Raw genomic sequence first — 24,337 nt, 5'->3', positions numbered from 1 at the left:
TAAATCTGAATAAGGATGCGCGAATTACCAAAGGCAGCGTACACAAAGATGAGAAAGGGAACGGCATGAGGTGAGGCGAAAAAGTACCTTTCAATCCGCCCGAGCAGCCAGCACACGGGAACGCTGAGGAGATCCATCTTCATTGAGCGCATCATTCAGGGGAAGACGTTATCTCCGCTGCCTTTTCTGAGATAACCTACGAGGACAAGGATGCGGGACTAAGAAGAAGGGAATAACCTGCACATTTTCTGCGTCAGACCTTTTAGGATTGCGCCTCCTTAGAGAGAGAAGAGAGAAAAAGGAGGAACAGCACGGCCGAAACCGGGAGGTGGCACTCGGGTGTGTTCGGCCGTTCAGGTGCAACCGGCACGTTTCTTCCAGGCAGTTTCCTGCTGTCAGAGGAGTGCTAGTGGCGGAAGGAGCAGGCAGCCCCTCCGATTATTTGTTTTTGTTTTTTTGTGTCTGTTTTTGTTTTTCGCGTGTCTGCTTCCAGGACAGCAGGATAATGGTGCACTGTGCGGGCTGCGAGAGGCCCATCCTGGATCGCTTTTTATTGAACGTGTTGGACCGAGCCTGGCACGTGAAATGCGTCCAGTGCTGTGAATGCAAGTGCAATCTGACCGAGAAATGTTTCTCCAGAGACGGCAAGCTGTACTGTAAAAATGACTTCTTCAGGTAAGGGAGCGGGCAAATCGTGCAGGTGACACGGAAGTGGGCGACCTTGGGGTATTGAGGGGGGAAATGCCACCGGTGAAACGCAGTGTCGGTGGAGGGCTTGACGAGACCGCGCTACCTGGAGAAACGGAGCTGGGAAAAAGTGGGGGGTTTGGGGAGGTTGGGATTGTTATGCTGTGCCAAAGGAGAAGAACCCGTTTCACCATTGTAGGTAATGGCATCTGGGGCAGCGAAACAAGTGCGCCTGATGGACTGAAGGGTCTCCTCTCGTTTGTCACATTTCTGCTTGGAGTGGACGCGCGCCTTTCCTTCTCCATCCCAGTGTGCAAAAACCGTCCCTTTATATTTCTGTGTTCATATTATGATGAAATGGGAGCAATACTGGAATCACTTTAACGAGGCTCTGATTCCGTTTTCGGTGTTTATCTTTAAAAGGCAAAATTGCCAGCGTTAAATGATCTCTAATGATATGAATAAAGTGTTTCTCTACTTTAAGTGCTCGTTTCGCACTGCCGATTGTGGTGTGCCTTGTTTGTTTGGCTTTAACACATGTCGAGATGGCAAGCACTTGGAAGATATTCATATCTGATTTTATTTCTAACGCCACCAGACGTCTTCTATTAAACCCGTCGTTTGAATCATTCCAGTATCCCCGTTTTGGATCCCCTAAATAACGAGTTAAAATGCATTTTGTGTTGGCGATCTTGCCTGAAGAAGGGGCCTGAGTTGCCTCGAAAGCTTGCATATTGTAATCTTTTTAGTTAGCCAATAAAAGGGGTCATTTTGCTTGGCTTTTCTCTAAAATAAAAAATAAATAAATAAAAACAGGACTCGTCGAAGAATTGGGTGCGCACATTTCTTAACTGCTCGCCATTTCGTGACATCCAAGCGGCACAAGACAAATTTTAAAACCCGGGTTAAGGGATTCCAGATCGCAGTTCTTTAGGGCCTGTCATTGTGGGAGTTTCACATGCAAATCCCCCACCTTGGGCGAATTCGCAATGAAAAGTGCGGCTGATGTGTGTTTACAGGCCTGCATATGTACAGTCAATGGGCCTGGTGCGTTAGGCCACTGATTTGTAAATGCAAGAAAAGAAAAAAAGAAAAAAGGTGTTGATGGCTTGGCCTCCACTCCGTTCACTCGAGGAGCTGCGATTCTTTTAAACACCTCTAATGATTTTTTAAACTGCAGATGAGTCAATTATGCCCCCAGGTTAAGACACACATGACTTATGACCCCTAATGACTTTACTAAATCAACGTCATTCACTTCCACCTCCAGACAGTAGAAGAAAAGGTGTTGTTTTCTGTTCAAGTTGATCAAATATAAAGAAATAAATTGTTATCAAAGGTAAAGTCAACTCTTTAGTTTAAGGAAAGGAAACAAGACCCCAATGTATTCAAGACACTGGCCATACTTGCTCTTTTCTGTTGTTTAAAACTCTTGAAATGCCCCCCGTTGGATTTTGCATTTTAATATTTTTAATGACACACGCTGAATGGAGTAATATACGTTAAAAGCACAAAAATAAAATATTGCAAAAATGAAATCAATTCACTAGGGGAGCCAACAAAAAGGTTCGTGAAGTCAAATTGCATCTAATGCGTTGTGCGGGACTCGTTTTCATATTACAATTTGGCGAATAATTCCAGCGATCGTCTTAAGATTTTACTTCTGACACCATTTTTATCAGTTCTGCTATTTTATAGATACACGTCTGTAGCCCAGTGGTGGCCGTTCTGATCCGGAGCGAATGTGAACTCGTCCTGTAGGACTATGGTGTCGTTCTGTCGTTGTTATACGGTTCCCTCCCGTTCGAGTTTTATTAATTATTATTATCATCATCATCTTATTCTCGGTAGCTTTGGATGCTCGCACCTTCTAATCATTTTTATTTGAGATAGAACTTGTTTTGTAAGTCACCTTGGATAAAAGTGGCTGCTAAATAAATTAACGTAGTCGTAAGATGTGCTGATATGTCCAAATTGACATTCATTTACACAATTCGATAAAATCTGCAATGGGCGTCAGGAATGCTGCTATACGGAATGCTTCCTTCTTCTTTTCTAATCCAGGTTATCAAATTCACTTTCACGTCGATATGGGCCCAATATTTTAAATCACAATAAAATATTAATTTATCACATTTACAAATAAATCTAAGAAAGCTCACAATCTTTCAATACACAATAAAACATTAGAAACACTAAGAAAGGTGACATTTTTTTCAATACACTATAAAACAATCAAAAGAAAAAAGCCAAGAAAGCTCACAGTTTGTCAATACGCAATTAAACATTAAAAAAAAAAACAATGAGAAACAGAGGACAATTTTTCAATACACAATAAAACATTCGGAAAAAAAAGCAAAAGAAAAAAAAGCCTTTCGTTACTAAAGCCGATTCGAGTGTTTTGGTTTTTTTTTTTTGCGCTGAGAAACCGAAGACGTGAAGCGTCACATTAACGCCAAACAAACTCCTCAGCCGATTTTTGTAAACCTGCGTGTAAGAAAAGGAATTTATTTTCCAAAGCCTCGCACAAAAGAAGCGGAGCGGGATTTTTCTTTTTCTCTTTTTTTTCGCTGCAAACACTAAACGGGCTATTTTGCGAGGTGCAGACAATTTAAATGTAAATTCGAAACCTCTCCAGGCCTTCTTTAGCTCGACAGCCCAGTGAAAATAACAGCTCTAATCTGCCAGCCAGTTGCTAATATGAGCTCTTTGGTGGAAGAGAGAAAATACCATTTTATAATTATCATGCTCAGATAATTGTTTTAATCATATTATTTTGTTAATTAAGCCGCGGATGATGTCTATAATTTGGCAGGATTACTTATTCTGTTTTGTTTGTGTTTGTTTTGTTGATTCCACCCCCTCGCTTTTCCATTTTAGGCGATTTGGTACGAAATGCGCCGGCTGTTCCCAGGGTATCTCGCCGAGTGACCTGGTGCGGAAGGCGCGCAGCAAAGTCTTTCACCTCAACTGCTTCACCTGCATGGTGTGCAACAAGCAGCTGTCCACCGGCGAGGAGCTCTACATCATCGACGAGAACAAGTTCGTGTGTAAAGAAGATTACTTGAACGCCACCACCATTAAAGAAGTCAATTTAAACTCAGGTAAGGGGTCGGCCTCGTGGCGGGCTGCAGCGGCTGGCGCGGCGACTTTACGGTTACCTGCCACGCGATAGGCAGCCTGAGCGCGCGTTCGTTCTAATATTGAGGTTTAAATAAAATCAGACATTTAAGTCTCATTACATAGTCGGTTTTCGATTTGGCCAATAATGGCACAGCACCATTTACTAATATGAAATCTACAACCTGACATTTCAAGAATTCTGTCCAAGTACAGGAGCCCAATGTTCACAATAGGCAAGGCCGGCTTGAGTTAATAAGAAATTCACATCAGGAAAGACATCAGCTGTGAAATCGGCTTCAGAACGCTTTGCACACAGTTTGTCAATAAATAGACATTTTATTTACATTAAAATCAGGAATCTGGATCGGCAAGGGGAATTGAAACATGAGGGGTCCTTTCATCCGAGATGTGTCGGCCGGCCACCACCGAGTCCCTCTTCCTTTTTTTTTTTTTTATGGCCCACAATATTAAGATAAAGAGCGAAATAATAAAAGAGAGGAGACATGGACTCGTGCGCTCGGGGTCTGCTTGAGCGTCATGTCAATGCTTGAAATAAACGGACTCCCACTCTATCTATATATAAAAATATACACACACTATATATATATATATATATATATATATATATATATTATATATAGGTACACTGCACATACTGTTTACACTTTATATAACACGCACACATAACACACACACACACATATATTATATATATATATATATATATATATATATATATATACACACACATACATACACACACACATACACATACATACATACATGTGTGTGCAAATCTTAAGTCTGCAATCTTGCTGTTATCTTTGACAGTAACCTCTCTTTTGAGAAACAGATTAATTCTATAGTCAAGAGTTGCATTTTTCAGCTTTGTCTATTAGGTAAGATCAAGCTTTTTATTATCTTCTAGGGATCTTGAGAAAGCTACTCATGCTTTTATTTTTTCGCGCCTTGATAACTGCAACTCGCTTTCTGGTTGGGGCAAGAAAGTCTGATTCTGTTTCTCCAATATTAGCTTCTTTACACTGGCTGCTGCCTGTCAGTTTTCTGATTGATTTTCAAATCTTGTTGCTAGTTTTTAAATCTTTACATGGGTTTGCTTCTGCCTATTTATCTGAATTGTGTGCTTTACACCAGCCATCTGGAGTGCTTAGATCTTGTGGTCAGTTGTCTCTTGTTGTCCCTCGTACCGAGTGTCAAACTAAGGGGGACAGACAGGACTTGTGCTGCTGCTGCTCTTCACCTGTGGAGCTCTTTACCTTGTCACATAACGGAGTTATCAACAATTCAAAACGAGTTTAAAGACTCATTTCTATTCACTTGCTTTCCGTCACCTTCAGTAATACTGATGGTTTCCTCATTGCGATTATGTAACATTACTTCTATTTATTATTTATTCTATTTATGTTCATTTATTTTATTTCTATTTATGTTATTCATGTTAATTGTATGTTTTCCTTTTATTCTATTTGTAAAGCATTTTGGCCACAGCATTCCTATGTTGTTTTAAATGTGCTATATAAATAAATTTGACATTGATATATATATATATATATATATATATACACACACACACACATACATATATATATGTATATACACACACACACACATACACATACTAATATAAAGTGGAAAATGAAAAAAAATTAAATGAACGTTTGCATATGTAATAGAAGCATATATAATATTAGCATATCACAGAGAAACTCGCACACCTACACATTCCATCATATAAAATTAGAAACTGAAACAAAAATAAAGTTGCTTTATATTATAATCACGGCACAAAAAATGACCTTATCAACCTTATCAAACAGCGTGGCGCAATGCTTGAGGCTGTGGGGACAAATCCTCTACTGACACAGTGTGACCCTGAGCGAGTCACTTCACCTGCCTGGGCTCTAATTGGAAAGGAAGAAAATGAAAGAAATGTATCTAGTTGCATGTCTTAGATCTTATTAGTTGAAAGGCGTCAGCCAAATAATAAGTAATAATAATAATAAGTAATAATAATAATAATTAATACACACACCTCCATTTTTAAAAGTAAAGGTGCCATAGTGGTTCTGCAGAGCAGTGCCATAGAAGAACCATTTTCGGTTGCCAGAAGAAACAAATACTTGCAGAAGAAATGGCACCAATAGTTTCACAAATGTTGCCTTTTATAAAAAAATGAATTTTTGAATATCAAAAGAAAAAAAATATGGTTTCAGGAAGAACCTTAGCTAATAAAATAGATTATAACATATTTATGAAATGCCAATGGGTTTATACTCTTCCTACATACAATAAGGCTAAGTTCAGGATTTCTTAAACTATTGTTATCCTGTGAGGAAGAATAAGATTTCTGTTTGGTCGGCTAATTGGGAACCTCTTCATTGCGCAAAGATCCAATTTCATATGCAGAAAGCCCTCCTCAGAATTAAAATGGTTCTTTGATCAAGCAATGGTTACACGAGGAACAACACAGTAAAGTGCCATTAAGGAACCTTTATTTTTAATATATATATATATATATATATATATATATATATATATATATATATATATACACACACAAAACATTCGCCAACACCTACAGACACACGCACACTTAATATACTGTATATACACACACACATTATAAATATGTAACACACACACACACACGCACACAAACATTTTCTTTGAATTGTGGGACTGATTCATTGAATACGATAGACGTGTCTAAATAAAGAAGAGCTGCTAATAAATCCTTGGCCCCCCCAGTACGAGGCTTTTTCTCAAGGCTGCGGGGCGGCGGTATTTGCTGATTGCGCGTGTTTACCCAGCGCTGTGGCCAGCGGTCACTTCACGCGAATTCGTCTCCCGTATTATATTAGCGTACTTATTATATCGCATGCATTATTTTATTTTTTGCTGCCGTTTCTTTTTTTCCCACAACTCTTCTAATCATTTTTTTATTCGCCTGTGGGTCAGACAGTTTGAATCACAGGTGGAGTTGGCATCTTCTGCCCGCCTGTGTATCTCAGCGGGCTATCCCTACGACCCCTCGAGACAGCCCACTGACTACACACGTCGCTGTGTCATTTTTTTTGCCGGCATTGATCGGCTCCTCAAATGGATTTTAGATGTGGCGATATCCAGACACGTGACAGTTCCCCGAGCTCGAGTGCTGCTGCTTAAGGCAATAATGTTTGCAGACAAAACACCGTTAAATTACTCATTCATTGATCTTTTTAACACTAACGTCGCTTAATGTTTACAAAGAGAGAGAGAGAGCGAGAGCGCGTGCGTGTGTGTCCGTGTGCGTTTCTGGGTCCCGTGTCATAAACTGGCGCCGTGTGATCTTCAGTGCAACACTCCAGTCTCGGTTCCTTTTCAGGGCTTCACATGCTTTGCTTTATATAATCACGCGGCTGGATTCGGGCTTTATAAAGCGGATGCGCAAACAAACTTCAGTTCGTGTAAAACAACCACGTTAGTGTTTGCCCCCATCTCATGTTTAATTACTTATTTATCTGTTTTTAGATGTATATTTTTTTCCTTTTAACTTTGTTCACGGTGGGTTTACTTATTCGATTTCTTCTTTTCTATTGCTTCATAATTCTTCGCGTAACTTTTCTTGTCGCCACTCTTCAAAAATAGCCTAAATAAAGAAATCTAAGTGCCGAAGCGGGTGTTCAAGGCAACGCCATCTTTTTGGCTCGCAAAAGAACCATCCAAATGAACTTTTCAGAAAGACCCTGTATTTATTTAGATTCATAACCGGGTCCCTAAATAGCCATGAATTGATGATAACCGATGTGTAAAATAGCAATGCAGGGGGCTCCTTCTCTTTCTGCGTGCAATACATGCCGAGTTCAGTTTTCCTGTTATTGTAATAATATTTGTGAACTATCATTTATGGAAATTTACATAGTAATAGTGGATTCAAAACGAGCCATTATTTTCCAAAACATTATTGTAGATGTAATTATAAATAAATAATTGTGCTAGTGTCGCCCATCAGTCTACATTCAATAACAATCAATCAACTGGAATCAAAAGTGCTTCTTCAAGACGGGGCCATTTTTAGTTCCCGTGTGTAGGTTCCAGATGCTTTATTTATGAACAGATTCCACAGATAGCAGTGATTTCTAAAACACACATGGGTTCCACAGTTTTATAGGACTTTTGCTACACAACGCCAGCTCAGTTCAGGTGTTCTGCGTCTGTCCTGCCAACTACACGCAATTTCTGTACACATTTTAGGGGCCTTGCTAAAGTACAAAAAAAAACAATTTCATATCAAAGAACTCTTCCCAGAATTAAATCGTTCTGTAGTGAGGAACCACGTAACCCAGTAGAGTGCCATTACAGGACCATTATGATCAAGAGTGGGCTGCGCTTATGCCGACATCAAGAGACCCTGCTATAGCGCACGCTATAGGAATCAATATATCAGGGGGATAAAACAACCACCACAGCTCCTGTACTCGTGCAGTTTTTATTTTTATTTTTTTGTTAAATACCCCGCATTTTCACATAGACAAGTTTTAACATTATAACCATCATCTTTTCTGTAAATGCTTCTAAAAGCAAAGCCCGATTGAAAGCCGTCGAGACACGCAAGGTTGCATCCAACCAAATGAACATTTCTAAGTGCACTTTCCAGAATTGTGTTCATTCTCTTTTATGTCGCCGAACTTGGTGTCAACCTCCCCATTATAAGACGGTGACCCAGGTGAGTTCACGCATCTTTTCGTTTCTTCTCTTTTCCCCCTCGCAGTGTCTTCATGTACAGACCGAAGTTTATCTCCAGACCTCCAGGACCCGATACAGGACGATAACAAGGAGACGGACAACTCCACGTCTTCGGACAAAGAGACGAACAACATCGAGAACGAGGAGCAGAACTCGGGCACCAAACGGAGGGGCCCGCGAACGACGATTAAAGCCAAACAGCTGGAAACGTTGAAAGCGGCGTTTGCGGCAACTCCCAAACCAACTAGGCACATCAGGGAACAGCTGGCACAAGAAACTGGCCTCAATATGAGAGTCATCCAGGTACTGAGAAGGTGGCATTTCTAATGGGCCGTTCAGACGAGTAGCTTTCAGTTAAGAAAAACCTGCGAATCGCCCGGCGGCGGCTAATAACTAACGAGAGGTGGACGGGCCGTGTGGGTAGGGCTTCATTTGGTCAATAGTCAGGCTGTCGCACGGGACCTGGCAGGTTGGTGTTGACGAGGAGGTGTGTCTTATTGATGTCACCACACAAGACTTATAATGAGATCGCGTGCTGCGAGCAGATTTGTTGTTGGAGCGATCCAAAGTTAAAAGCACTTGCTCGGGTAATTAACGTTTTATGGCATGAAGCTCCGCCGATAGAGCCGCGTGCTCCTTGTAATCGGAGTCGTCCTTTCAGGTCTTATTAGGATGTTCGCCACCTTGTCATGGGCAAAGAGGATCTGAGAGGAGTTTGTTTGTCTAAGGTAATAGTCAGTGTGGCACAGCATGTGCACATTTACAATCAAAAACACTCGGGACGCCATTTTGGACACGCGTTATTATTATTGGGCAGAAGACTATAAATACATTTAAAAGACGCTATATAATATAATAGGTATATTATTTAATAAAAGATAACTAATAATCAACTGATATATACTATATTTACTAAATATCAGTCCTTACAGGTAATTCCTGTTTGTACTTTCACAGCAAACTCATTGGCGTTTAAAGAGCTCTTAAAAGCGACTACATGCAAACCGTGTTATATACATGTCGGTTGTGTATATTTACCGCTGGAAATGCTGCTCACTAAAGTTCTTTAAACTGAAATTTTAGGTAACCTAACATCCAGGGTGGTAGGATGGCGTAGAGGTTAGAGCTGCGGATTCAAATTTTGCTCACTAAAGTTCTTTAAACTGAAATTTTAGGTAACCTAACATCCAGGGTGGTAGGATGGCGTAGAGGTTAGAGCTGCGGATTCAAATTCTGTACCGGTCATTGTGGAGTCGCGCGGCTAACCCGGGGGGTGGGGTTGTTCTTTGGGGAAAGTGTGGCTGGTCACGTGCTTGGTTCCGACTTTGACCTCCGGCACCTACCGGGACAGGTTCAGGGAGAGCCGGCGAGCGCGAATTGGAATAACCGCCTTTGTAAAGAGGGAATTCCGTTATTTTATTTTTTATTATTATTTTCCCTATTTGCTCGGTGGATTGTGTGTGTGTCCGGACATAATTATTGTCTGCGGCACTTCCTCAAAATGTACTCTTTTAATCGGTTTAATTGCAATTCTTTTGAATCTTTCCCCGGATTGTATAGTTTTACAATGCGTTTTTATTTAGACCGTTAAAATACAAAAAGCTCTTGATAGGTAATAACGGGACAGTCTTTGACTTTTTCGGTTAAATAGATTCTACTCAGAAAGCTGCAGGCACTTTTCTTTGCTCCTTTAACCTTTCAAATGCAAATGTTTGTACTAAACGCAGTGACGCCTAATATACAAATAAACTAAACCGGAGCCGTTAGGCGAGTGCGATATGTAATGTACTGCCCGGTTTAAGCGGCATAAAATATTATTCTAATTACATTTCAAACCTCGTCTCGCGGGAGTACGCACATGTTCCGTCGTTTTAGATTTACTAAAGTTGGCTTGACTCTGGCTAATTAAGTTTTTATTTTTATATTTTTACCGTGCATTTCATTTTTGCACAAAGCAGAAGCAACGGATCACGTTTCTCAAACGTATAGAATGAAAGAAAAACACGCAGCTAAACCGGGATGCTAAATCCCAGGATTCGTTTTCTAGTTTCACTTACCAGGTCCACTGCATGCATTAAAACAGGCAGACGCCTTTAATAGAACAGAAATTAATTTGATTAAGGAAGCTTCGATAATTGAAACGCACGATTATGGTCAGCGCCGTTTGCGTTGCATTACCGCACTTTATGGCGAGCCTTTTCTACTGAACAGCGCGCTAAATTCACTTGTAATACATTAAAATTCCCCCAACGCTTCACGAATCGCACCAGTTTACGGGGACTGTCAAGCCAGACTTCATATACCCTAATTAAAGCTATGACTGCCCGCACATTTTTTTATCATCTATCTATAAATTGCAATAATTCGTCTTGTCGATCCACGGCATGTCTCGAAGGTTCCAATAAACCTCGCGCCTTGGCTGCGCAACTTTGTTCGTAACGAAGCCAATTATTATGATAAGAAATGCGCAGCAAATGGCTTTGTTTGTTTGTTTGCTTAACACCTCAACCATACCTCTAATCTTTCCTGTCAATTAACAATTAATTCCGACCTGACTTTCTGGCATCATTGTGCCACGAGTTCAAATAATTAATTCTTCATGCGCTATCGCTGGATTTCTTATCCCATTACCGCGACATGGTAAATTTTGTGTAATTAGTAGAATGCACTACACAGCTAAGCGTTTTTATTTCATTTTTACATAAAGATTATGAAGTTGTTTGTTTAAGCGAGGGGGTTTAGATTAATTAACTTTCATTTTATTGACCACTTATTTGAAAATATTTGTGTTCTTTTTCCATATTGTATATAAAACGTTATGGAATGCAGTAGTCCGCGCAGAAGCCAATCAAATAATTCATCTGAATTATTATTTTTTTTTATCCAAATGATGTTATTAGGCTTTGAGTCCATTTTTAAAATCAAGTGTGGTTTTCGTCCTAACCGGTGGTCCATGGCGCCTTTTGACAGGTGTGGTTCCAGAATCGGCGCTCCAAAGAGAGGAGGATGAAGCAGCTGAGCGCGCTGGGCGCGCGGCGGCACGCGTTCTTCCGGAGCCCCCGGCGCATGAGACCCCTGGGCGCGCGGCTGGACGAAACAGAAATTATGGCGTCCGGACCTTACAACTATTATGGAGGTAGGCATGTTTCAAGTTTCTTCAGCCATAACGGCCTGCCCGGGGGATGCTAAATGGAATTGTGGCGTGTCGTCAAGAGCGTGGGGTGGGGGTGTTTGGTGCATCCGGCCAATAAGAATCCAAAATATATTTTTTTAATGTGGAAGTAAGATTAGATTTACACTTCATTTCTATATTTAAAAAATATGAGTGTGGATGTCTGTATAGTATGAAGTTGTTTGTTGGATCTGCTCAGGGTTTGTGGATCACCGCAGCAAGCTGTCGATTTGCTCCAAAGCTTTAGCATCTTCTGCAATACAATGGAGCGACTCCGACACTGATACCATAGGTTAAGATGGGCAGCCATGGCCAATGTGGGTACTGGAAGTTATAAACGGGGATCTCCCTCGACCTCTTAGGTGCTCTAGTTCGGCACCAAAGAGGGTCGATTAGCGAGCGGGGCTATTTCTGTTACTGTCATCGCCGAACCTCTGGGCTCCGTCGAGTCACTTTCAGGCCATAGTAATGCGACGTCCATTCATTCACTTCATCCGCCAGTCGGTGGCTGGTAGCATCTTTAGCTTAAGGCTTTTAAATGTTGCACTCTCTCTTAAGTTTTATTCCAGAGAGTCTCACTTCGATTAGGTAACCTCACTGCATGAAAATGTTGTGCTTATCTAATTCTATATAATACAAAGAAATACACGCATTTTATAGTTTACATATAGATAGACTGACAGATAGGAAACGCACTATATAATAGATAGACTGATAAATAAGAAAGGCACTATGTGATAGACTGATAGATATGTGAGAGGCACTATATATTAGATAGATGTGAAAGGCACTATATAATAGATAGTGAATGGCACATTATAATAGAGCGATAGATAGTGAAAGACACTATAAGATAAGACAGCTAGATAAATATGAAAGGCACTATATAATACACAGATAAATTTGAAAGGTACTATACAGTGGAGAAATGTGAAAGGCAGTATATAATCGATATATAGTGAAAGGCATTATATAATAGATGGATACATAGAGAAACAAACTATAAGGCAGACAGATAAACATGAAAGGCACCATATAATACATATAGATAAATATGAAAGGCTCTATATTATAAATAGATAGGTAGATGTGAAAGACACCATATACAGATAAATAATTATTGGCAAATAGGCTGGCATAGTGGTTAAGACTTTCAAACCCTGAGGTTGTGGTTTCCAATCCCACTGCTGACACCACTGTGTGACCCTGAGCCAGTCACTTCACTTACATGTGCTCCTAATGGAAATGCAAGAGAAATGGAACCAGTTGTGCCTCAAATTATTTACAGTAAGTCAGCTTGGAATCAGGTGTCAGCTGAACAATAAGTAACCATAATAAATTAAGTTTGTGTGTAGAAGTAATACAGAACCCACATTTAGAAATATATAACACACTCTTAAAAATAAAGGTGCCTGGGGGGTTCTTCACAGGAGAACCATTTTTGGTCCCCAAAACACTCATCCATAAGGTTTCTAGAAGGAACCATCATATATTGAAATCTGTCGTTTCTTCATACAGTAAATGGCCGTGAAGAGATGGTAACAGATTTATGAAATACCAGAGGGTTTGTGATTCTAAATGAACTCTCTCTGCATACAGACACACAGCCTAAGTTCAGGTTTTCTTAAGCTCTTCTGTCCTGCTGGGTAGCCTGCCATACATTAAAGATTTCTGTTATGTTCCACATATTAGGAAGCTTTTGAAAGCACAAAGAGCCAACTTCATAGACATTGAACCCTTCCCAGAATGACATGGTGCTTTGAAGTTCTGCTAGGGACCACACAAAAAAGTGCCATTAAAGAACCAGCATTTGTAAGGTTGTACACTCCATAATAGGGGCCAAGCTGGTTCTCCAGAGCAATGCAATACAAGAACCGTTTTGGGTTCCCAGAAGACCCGGCCACATGAAGGTTCCAGAAAGATTTTCTTTTAGATTTTCAAAAGCACTCTCGCCATGCAATCACACGGGTTACGGTCAGGTGTGAACGATCTCTCCGTATCCTGCCGACTACACGTTAAAAAAGAAAAAAAAAAAAAAAAAAGATTTCAGTTCTGTGCACTTACAGTATTTGAAAACTTTTCAAAGCTCAAAAGAGCCAGCTTCACATCAAAGACCCCTTCACAGAATGACTTGCTTCTGAGCCAAGCAAGGGGTCTATGAGGAGCCGCCCAAGCCAGTAAAGCGCTACTGGGATTTTAAAGGTGTGGATGACAGCCACGGCTGCCTGTTGATTTTGCTCCAAAGCTTTCGGCGTATTCTGGAGTCTAATGAAGCGAGATTGTTAACATCGCTAAACAGGCTTTGCTAATGTGGGAGCCTGAACTTTAAAAAGGGGATCCTCCTCAGCCCCATAGGTGGTCTTCTTTACTGCACGGGTATGAGGGGCAACTGTGAAGAGGGTCGATTGGCAGGCTGGGCGACTTCTGTTCTTGTCCTTACTGCACCTTTTGACTCCATCAGGCTACCTGAAGGTCCTCACAACACAGTGTGGCGGAGTAGTCAGGGCTTTGTACTTCAGACCCTGCGGTTGTGGGCTCAAATCCCAGTACTGGCACTGTGTGACCCCAAATAGGTCATGTCACCTGCTTGAACTCCGATTGGAAAAACAAAAGAAATGGGAAAAACTGCGTCTCCAATGTTGGATAAATGTGTCTGCTAAATAAGAAGTAATCACAGTAATAATCATTGTCTAGGCCCCGTCTGGACTAGTGTTGGGTATTTCCAGTTTCTCACACAGAAGTAAGAATGAGGAGTCCATTTTGTTTGGTGCAATGCACCCCAGGTCGACTCCTACCTGGGGCCAGCGTTCATCAAGGTAAACCCCTTGGTCCCAGAACTCCATACCAGCATGTGAAAGGGCATCTTGTCGGGCAGCATGGCACAGTGGTTAAGACTTTGGACGTTGGACCCTGAGGGTGTGGGTTCAAATCCCACTACTGACGCTGAGTGACCCCGAGCAAATCACTTCACCTGCCTGAATTCGAAAAGGAAAAAACAAAAAGAAACGGAACCAACTGCATTTCTTGAATGATACAAGTTGAAAACCAAATAATAATAAGTAGCACACACAGACACAACTACAGTCTCAACAATAACGGTGCTAAAGTGGTTCAACAGAGCAATGCCACAGGACGGCCATTTGTGTCATCCAAGTAAGTAAATGACAACTGCAACTGATCATAGACTAAAATTAGGATTCATGTTCTCTCTCACCCCACAGAATTAATTCCTGCTGAACGCGGCATCATCCGATCTCCATAATCATTTTACAAATAATAAAAATAATCCATTCATTCATTCACCAAGTGATGGCCAGCATCACTTTAAGTCACAGCACATTTCTATGCCACATTCTTGTTAGTTTCATCTAAAGAGTTTCAATTACACTCTTAAAAGTGTAGGTGCCAGAGTGGTCCACCAGAGCGTGGCCACAGGGGAGACAAAGCTCCCAAAAGACCCAACCACATGACGATTCCAGAAGGAATGTTTTCTTCATCGAGATCCGTAGCAGATTCCATATAATAAATAACCACAAAGAGATGAGCAGAGACTTGTGAAACACCAACGGCTCGTGATTTGAAAAGGACTAAGGCCAGGCCTTCATTACCTGTTGGGGTCCTGCTAGGTAGCCCACCACACCTTAAAGATTTCAGGTTGTTTTTGCTACATATTAGGACTTTTTTTCAAAGCACAAAGAACCAAATTCATATATGAATGGTCCCTGAATGAAATGGTGCTTGGTCAAGCAAAAAAGGAACCACACAGCCCAGTGAAGGACCATAAAGTGTTGTTAAAGAACCAGCAGTTTTAAGAGTGGAGGTATTGGCACTGTATTAAAAAAAAATGTTGTGCAAATGCATAGGGTGGTCCAGATCTAATTATGCAATTTTCATTACACTATAACTTATTAAGTTTATTACATAGAAAATCACCCGAAAAACCCCGGCCAATCGAAAAGTGTGCGAACTGACAACATGAAGAATCGCCTTTGTGCCAAACTGGAATCGTCCCCACATAAATCAAAGTCATCCAGACGATCAGGGTCTGCATAATTAGATCTGGACCACCCTGTAGGTACAGGTGTGTGTATGTATATATATATATATATATATATATATATATATATATATATATATATATATATATACACACCCACACATAGTCTGTAATACATTTTATACTTGTACATACTGTATAGCTAATACATATATAGTCTATAATCTCTGTAAGGGCGGAGTGGTGGCCCTGAGTTGAAAGATCTGCGCTGGCATCCACAGGATGCTGCTGAATCCCCATTACTGCCAAAGGGGATCCTACTCTGCTGGGTCCTTGTGCAAGACCCTTAACCTGCACTTGTGCAATGGCTGACCCTGCACTCTGACCCCAAGGGGTATGTGAAAATTAACAAACTCCTAATACAAGGCGAAATAAAGAACAAATAAATATATAAATTTATATCCATATTATATACAGTATCTCTCTCTATATATATTATATATATATTTGTCCACTAGGGGACCGTTATATATATATATATATTCCCCTAGTGGACAAATAAAGTACATCTGTCTATTTTATCGATGTCTCCATACACATGCATACTATAGATACTGCATATGTGTTTGTGTGATTAAGTGATACAGAATTACAATGTAGAAATTCATGCTAGGCAAATTACAAATAGAATAATTATCAATAAATAGGTAAGAAGTCTTTTCTGGGGGCCAGGCCCCCACCGTGTGCAGGGGAGACAGGCAGGAATAATTAACGAAGCCGCAATCACCAGTCGTTCCATTTGAAGTCCGTCCAAGTTCTGTCAGCGTTTTTGGACGACGCGTTCACAAGTTTCAATAATCAAGGATTTGACGAGGGGCTTTCAGACGGGGTCTGTGTGTGGAGACGAGCTGACAGCGCAAGTGTCCCGCAGTCGGAGAGGCGGCCGTGAGCTTCTGTTGAATGGCTGCACCCTTTTCCTGCCGAACAGAGGCCACCGGTCTGGCGTTTTTGAAGGTCTGGTTGTTTGGTTTGTGGAGTTAATTGAAGTATATGGAGGGCAGTGAATTAAGTCACCAATAGACTGTTGACAATGCTGGCTCCAATATGACACTTTGCTGTTCTCTCTGGGTCCTCGTTGAACCGTTGCATTTAATAAAATGATGTCAAATTAGAATACCCCCTTGTTTACCATATAATTGGCAGGACTGATTTAATAAAGAATTCAAATTAGGAAAAAAAAAATGTCTTTGCCGACTCAGCTTCAGAACGCTTGGCACGCGAGTTTCCAATAACCTGATATTGTGTGTTAGGATATAGAGGATTGGAGAATGACTGACTGATGACTGACTGATATTTTGTCGGTACTAATGTCATGCATTTAATGGCAGGTAGATTGAACCTAAGGGTCCCTTTATCGGAGATGAGTCTGTCGACCTCCACTGCGTGTCGAGGACCCTTAGATTTTGGCCACAGTATTAAGATAAAGAGCAAATGAATTACGAAGACTACGTCTCTTCAATGTCCTCCGTAACCTCACATTGACGCTTTAATTCACACCACACCCAAGAAACATACAGATTTTATATATATTATATACAGAAATATATTTTATACATATATTACAGGTGTGTGTGAGTGCAGATACAATATAAACACACACATTCACTTGCATCCTGTGCTATTTACATATTTTATATATAATACACACACGTTATATATAGAAAATAAAGCATATGATTAAATGAAATTTTGCTTATATTAGAAATGACTGAAAAACAACGCCGCTAGAATCTGAAATTATACAGAGACACGCGCACACCTCTACTCACGCTGGCTCTTTAACGGCACCCTGCTGGGCTGTGTGGTTCCTCGGAGTGGCGGCGGGAGGGAGGGGCTTCACAAGCTGGCGCCCCTGATCTTTATTTATTTATTTGAATATTTATGTATTTATTTATTCGTCGCCCCCGCTCCTTAGAACATTATGAATATCACTGAACTCACAGCGCTTGTCTTATTTTATGCCCCACCACCACTTACGTCATAGCGAATTCTAAAACCACAAGAAGGGCAACAACCACTCATACACACAAATATTATATTTGAAACTCGGAGGGGTGCGGGGAGGGGGTTATGTGCAGGTGCCCAGCTAAGAAGTTTCCGGAAGTTTAGGTGTCAATTTAAAGCGCACCGGGATGATGAAAACAACGCCGACGAAACAGAAAGAACCGGCAGTGATTTGGCTCCAATTCAAGCACCGATGAAACGAATGCTAAAGGAGAGTGTAAAAGCTCGGAGGCAGTCGTAAAGGGGTTAAGACCCCCGACGCCATCAAACTCTAGAAAAGTAGAACCCTTGCCAGATGAAGTATTTCATTTTTGGGAAGCTTCTTTGGGCTTTAAGGAGGTTCTGAATATATGCACAAAACAAAACCTTTTTCTAGTGCACAGTAGACTACCTAACAAATTATAATAAAGAAAATACAAAAAAAAGTAGGCACTAACATATGAAGGTGGCCTGAACTTAGCTGTGCTAATTTTGTGTGCAGCCAGAGTCCTCCTTAAATCTGAGCGCCATTGGGATTTCACAGATCTGTGATCTTCTGTCAGTGGCTTGTTGTGGAGCTAAACAAACAGAAGGTCTTTGTGGAACCTTCACGTGGATCAACAATGCATGCCCCGTAACATCGCTCTGAAGAACTTCCGTTATTTTTTAAGAGTGTTTTAAGAGACTGTGTGGTTTATCTGGAAGTGCAAAATCGGTTGTGAGATCCCAAAATAAGATTCAAAACTTGGCCTGAGTTGAGCGAAGTGAAAGACGCTACAAAAAAAAGTGTGTGGTATCGAATGCACTGCTTGATTCACGAGTATTAGCGGTCACCGGTAACGGCTGGTGATCTTCCCAGGCAGCTATAGAAAAGGCCAGGCGACATCTGACCCCGCCCCCTGCCCCGCCCTTACTGTTTTAATTGTGTAAGACGATCGCGGCGGCGTCCCGTTTCCATAACTTGTGCTGTTACTCCTTTGCGCGGAGCTGCAACGCCATGCTTTTGTGACAAAGTCGCACTTTTCCTATGTGTTAATTTAACACCGTAGGCACCGACATATTATCTGCACTACCTGGTGTTGGCTTCTTTATGGGCTGAATTATACTGATTTGAATTTAGAATTGGGAGAGAAAGTAATGCCGGGGTTTGTTAAAGGAGCGGCCTTCAGTCCGGGATAGAACAAACAGAGACATACACACACACACCGATTCTTGTGCATTCAGAAACAGATTGGGCCGCTGGGTGGACACATTGCCTTGTGTTTTGATCGAGGCTCGTGCGGAGTCTCTCAGCACCTCGATTTTCTAACGCATTTCTCCAGTCGGTCTTAGTCGAGTTTTTTTAAAGCGCGGTTCTAATAAATGCCGTTTTTAACCTTTAGCAATTAAAAAATCCCAGCGGTATATCCTGAAAGGTAATGTTTTCGCAAATCAGTGTACTTAATAACAACACCAGGGTTATCAGCTTATAATACTGGGAATCGATGTTTTCTTCGAGCGGAGAAGCCATTTTCTTAAGCGGTGCTAATGACCGGTTTGCAGCAGGTACTGCTATATTTGGGTTTTCCCCAACTGACTCCAGTGGAGCAGCAGGGGCAGACGTGTGAGACGCGCAGTTTGGGTTGGAAGGCAGACGCGCATCTCACCTTAGCTAATTAGGGAGCGCGCAGACGGGGATTTGTGCACGCGCGTTTACCTGCCTGCCCTGGGTTAGACGCGCGTGCACGCGTCTTTTGTGTCACTTGGCAACGTATTTCCATTTTTGATTGACTGATTGATTAACAGGTCATATTGATATAATTTTGGATTTTTTGAAATGAATTTAACCCGTTACACTACGTTTCGCTATAATAAAAATCACAAATACCATTTAATGTTAACCCTTACAAATGTGTATTTGAGAACGGGTATTGTCAAAGTTATCATATATACACTGATGTTAATTCAGTCACGCTGTTTTTCCGTATGCATTTCGCTTTAAATGGAGTATTGCCAGCGCTCATCGTCCTTTCAGCTCCTCGCGTTAAAAGATGTCATTTCTTCCTCATTTAACTGTATACGCTAATCCGTTAGAAAACTCGCCCCGTGTAATTCAGCTAATTAGCGAATAACTGCGTTTTAGCGGCCCCTCCTCTTTAATAAAAAAAAAACAAAACAATAGACGCTTCGCTAAGCGACGTGTAACCGGGGTGGCGGGGTGACGCAGTGAGCAGCGCCATGTGGACTTGTAGGCCGTTCGCCCTACAAATCATCCCAGTTTATTTTAATGTGGTGAGCTTCACGGAGCGCTCAGTGACAAGTTCTCGGGTACAATTTGGATTTTGGGCTTCAAACCCTACAGGCTGGGTGTTCAAATCTCACAGTGTGACCAAAAGCAAGTCTCTACACCTGCCTGAGCTCTAATTGAACAAAAAAAAAAGAAAATGAAACCCAAATGTATGTCAAATATTGTAAGCCGTCATTGGATAAAGGCATCAGTCCAATAATCAGTCACAGTAATAAAATGCCACAACATCTACTAAACCCGCTTAATTTGAGTGTATCCCAGCAAGCATTGAGCACAAGGCATGTACAAGCCCAAAGCTGGGTGCCAGTTCATCATTGAGTGACCACACACATTGGCCAAATTACGTCACCAATCTATCTATTTTGCACATCTTCAGATTTTAGGAGGAAAGTCATGCAGACATTGGGAGAACATGCCAACTCCACATACACGGCACCAGGAGGAAAGGCACACAAATGTGGGGAGGACATGCAGGGAGGACCTGGGATGTGAAGCGTGGTCTACTTACTGTGAGGCAGCAGCACTACTGGAGCAGATCCTAACAAGCACCAGGTTCTGGACCAAAACAATTCCTGGACAGGGCGCCAGTCCATCACAGGATGAATACACGGGAAGCCACTTAGCATTGTCACTCCGCCTAATCTGCATATCTTTAGGCTGCGTAAGGACAGCCATGTGGGCACAGGGAGAACATGCAAAGTCCACACAGTTAGCAAGTAAACTACCACCAGGCTGCCTGACTCCTTCCATCATGAACTCAGCTATCTTGTTAATTCTTCAGTGTGGGCATTGATGGTTGAAGAGACCTGCTCACTTTTCAGAAATGTTTAATGGAGGAGACAAGTCTAATTAAAGCAACTGACTGTACGTGCCTTTGGAACCATTCTGGTTCTTTGCTGGCACTTTACTGGTTTGTGTGGTGGAAACCTCGCTTGACAAAGAACCGTTTCATTCAGTGAAGGGGTCTTTGATATGAAGCTGGCTCTTTGGGCTTTGAAAATAGTATTCATCACAAAAAATAAAAGTAGGCTACCTAGCTGGATACTAACAGATGAAGAAACCATGAAGTCAGCTGCCATCTTCATCATGCGACTTCAAGACGCTTTTTCACAAATCTCTTATCAACTGCGCCCCGTTCGGTTTCCTCCCACAGTCCACAGACGTGCAGATGAGGTGGGCTGGCATTTCCCAAATTGGCCTTCGTGGGTGGCTGGCATATTTTCCCTGCAATGGACTGGCACCCTCTCCAGGATTTGTTCCTTCCTTGAGTCCTATGATGGGTGGGGTAAGCTCCAGCAGATCCCCGTAACCCTGGTCTGGATTAAGCAGATTAAATAAATGACATGACATGTTATCATCTGTCCATAGCTATTTATGGAGCTTGCTACAGATCAGACTGATAGAGGGTCCTTCTGGAACCTTCATGTCAAAGGTTCTTTTGGGAACCAAAAATGGCTCCCCTATGGCATCCTTTAAGGGTGTGGTTGGTGTGTGTTGTGAGTGGGCTCTGCTTTCAATATTAGCAACAAATGCCATTTTTTCACTGTGGAAATTACGCTGAATCTGTAAAGACCTTCGGGGTGGTATGACTGAGAAACCAAGAAAACAGCGTGGAGGTCACAGTTGCCCACCCTGCTTCCTCACTGTCACCCTAACATGAATTACAAAGTTACAGCACACCAAATTCCACCAATGTGACCCGGGGGTCCACAGAGGGGGCAGTGGACTGCCATATGGGGTTTTGCCTGTACGGTTCCACATGGTCTATGAAGGCACCTCAGATTAAACCTGACATCCCAGGCCAGTTTCTAAAGTGGGCACTCACTGGCCTCCGCCATCTGGAATCACCCTTCAGTTACAGCTTTTCCTCCTGGCACTATGACGGTCGGGGGGCTTAGGGAATTTCCCAGGCAAAGTCCAGTAACACCGCTGGTCACACAATAAAATTTGGATATTTGTGATTTGGTTTATGGTAGGTCTGGTAGGGCATAAAGCTTTAGAAAGTTTCGATGGCCTCAGGATTGCTGCAACGTTGACAAGGACGAGCCTCTGCTGAATATACGGAGGCACAAGGCTTCAATTGAAAATCTTCATATTTGTGTTTCAAATGTGAACTAAAAAAATGAAATGCGCCGTCACCTTAAAGTGATGTCATCAAGTTGACATTCAATAAAAACAACTGGAAGTCACTCGGTGCCACCTGGTGGAGGAGAATTGACAATTAGCTGAGGAGGTGGTCCGGGTGTTTTGGGGTTCAGAAGGCCTCAAACTATTGGTGGCAGCAGTGGGATTAACAAGCCCTGATCGATGTGACAGGATATTGGTGATGTCATTTCTAGATGTTCTGGTAGGGTGTAAAGCTTCAAAATGTCTACAGAATCAAGAATGAGCTTCTGTTGAATTTATGAAGGCACATCTCATGAGTTCAATTGAACATTTTCTTATGTGAACTAAAAAAATGAAACACACCTTTGCCATAAGAAAGTGATTGGATCGAGTTGACATTCAATGTTCACACAGAATTAAAATAAATGGATGGCGCTGGTGGAGGAGGACTGACAGTTAGCTGAGGAGGTGGTCCGGGTTGTGTTGGGGCTCAGAAGGCCTCAAACTATTGGTGGCAGCAGTGGGATTAACAAGCTCTGGTTTACTGTGGTTCTCCCATTGCTTGACAAGGGTTCTTAACATATGAAAGGGGCTCTTTGGGCTCTGAAAAGGGTTCAAGTGGACAAAACTGAAACGTCTCTGCTCTGAGAGATGCTGAGGAAAATCTGAGCCAAGAGTTGATAATCATATGGCAAGAGTCCTTTTGGACATCAGGGACCCCTTGGTGTTTCATAGATGTGACTGTTCCTTTCTGAAACCTGTTACGGGTCTAAACGAATAAAGGGTCTTTCTGGACCTTTTCTGAACCACCTATGACACTGCTCTGAAAAACTGCTGTGGTACCTTTATTTTAAGAGTGAAGATCTTCTCAGGTGGCATTGACGATGGGGCTTTGGAGTGCCAACTCTTTCTGGGCAACTTTCTAGGAACACAAAGCAAAGTATTGAGTGGTCAGCTTAATCTAAACATGTAGTCGAATATAACTGTTGAAATATCACAAGTAAAGCCTCATGGTGGAGTCGTTTATTCGTGTATTTGAATAAATAAATGACTTTAACCAAACTTGATGTGTTGAAACTGTACAGAAGTACACAATTCAGTTTAGAGTGGGCCTAAGTTATTAATAAAATCAACTTTGGTGAAACACGTTGACGGTTCAGAAATAATAATAATAATAATAATAATAATAATAATAATAATAATAAACAAACGATTATCTTCTTGCAATCGTTTGAAATCATTACCCACTCAGGTTGGCGGCCTTGGAGGGCGCTTGGTTTTACCCTTAAAACGCTTACAGTCACCGAAGAGGTTAAGCGACTTGGCACAAAGACCCCCCTCACAAATGAGAGTGAGGTGGGAACACGAGTGTGTTGGACGTGACGGGGAAAACGGCGCGTAACGGAGCCTTGAGTGCCAGTTGTCGTTTATAACTTAAAAACCCGCATCTGTAAACCGCACTTGATCAGAAGGGAGTTTTATTCTCTGCGATTGTGCACACATTTAACGGAATGCGGACGCTGGCATGGACAGAGGAAATCAAACGCCGCGACCACCTTTGCAAACGCGCGTATCCCGTGCGGTAGTTAGCCGCTCTTCATCCACGCTTAGTATTCTGGATGGCTCCGATTAGCCCACGGAAGCTGCGATCGGTTGCCATGACTTTGCCAGCTTTTAGGCGGCATCTGCTTGAGCCTCTTGCTCCGTAATCACTCCCACCCTGTTGGGGTTTCTTTAATCCCCTCCGTCAGAGATTCCGCTCCAGCCCCTGCGAAAGGCAGCACCCTGCTGTAAAACAAACCAGAAAGGACATTGTGATAAAGCCGTCTCTGCTGAGCCTAAGCCTTGTGACCCCCCCAGTCTCTCTCTCTCACACACACACACACACACACACACACACACTCACACGCACACATACTGCGCTCCTTTCCAACGCGCCCTCCCTTTCTGTGCCGCCTTCCTCTGTTTTCTGGGAACAAAGATCCAGCTGCAGCCCTTTGTAACCCATTGAAGCAGCATTTGTTCCAATTACCTCCGAGCTCCAGCAGCATATGGAAGGTCACTTTCAGAGAACGGGCTCTTCTGTTTGCTATTTGTTGGAACACACCCCCGGCCTCCATCCGTGTGTGGATTTGTCTACTTGTGCAGATCGGCAAAAAGACAAAATATATATACA

The 24,337-nt window shown here is 42.0% G+C and overlaps 1 protein-coding gene across 1 annotated transcript in view; it reads left to right on the top strand.

The window, feature by feature from the left end:
• The first annotated feature begins 214 nt into the window (after positions 1–214).
• Positions 215–24,337, top strand: part of lhx5 (LIM homeobox 5) — a 33,998-nt gene continuing 9,875 nt past the window's right edge. The window contains exons 1-4 of the mRNA XM_039772302.1: positions 215–675; positions 3,568–3,791; positions 8,582–8,859; positions 11,527–11,692. Of these exons, the coding sequence (XP_039628236.1) occupies positions 506–675; positions 3,568–3,791; positions 8,582–8,859; positions 11,527–11,692 (838 nt within the window). The 5' untranslated portion in view covers positions 215–505. The remainder of the gene's footprint in view (positions 676–3,567; positions 3,792–8,581; positions 8,860–11,526; positions 11,693–24,337) is intronic.

The sequence above is a fragment of the Polypterus senegalus genome, chromosome 12 (assembly GCF_016835505.1).
Source record: "Polypterus senegalus isolate Bchr_013 chromosome 12, ASM1683550v1, whole genome shotgun sequence".
In the NCBI taxonomy this organism is placed as follows: domain Eukaryota; kingdom Metazoa; phylum Chordata; class Cladistia; order Polypteriformes; family Polypteridae; genus Polypterus; species Polypterus senegalus.
This window is presented reverse-complemented; position numbering and strand designations above follow the sequence as displayed.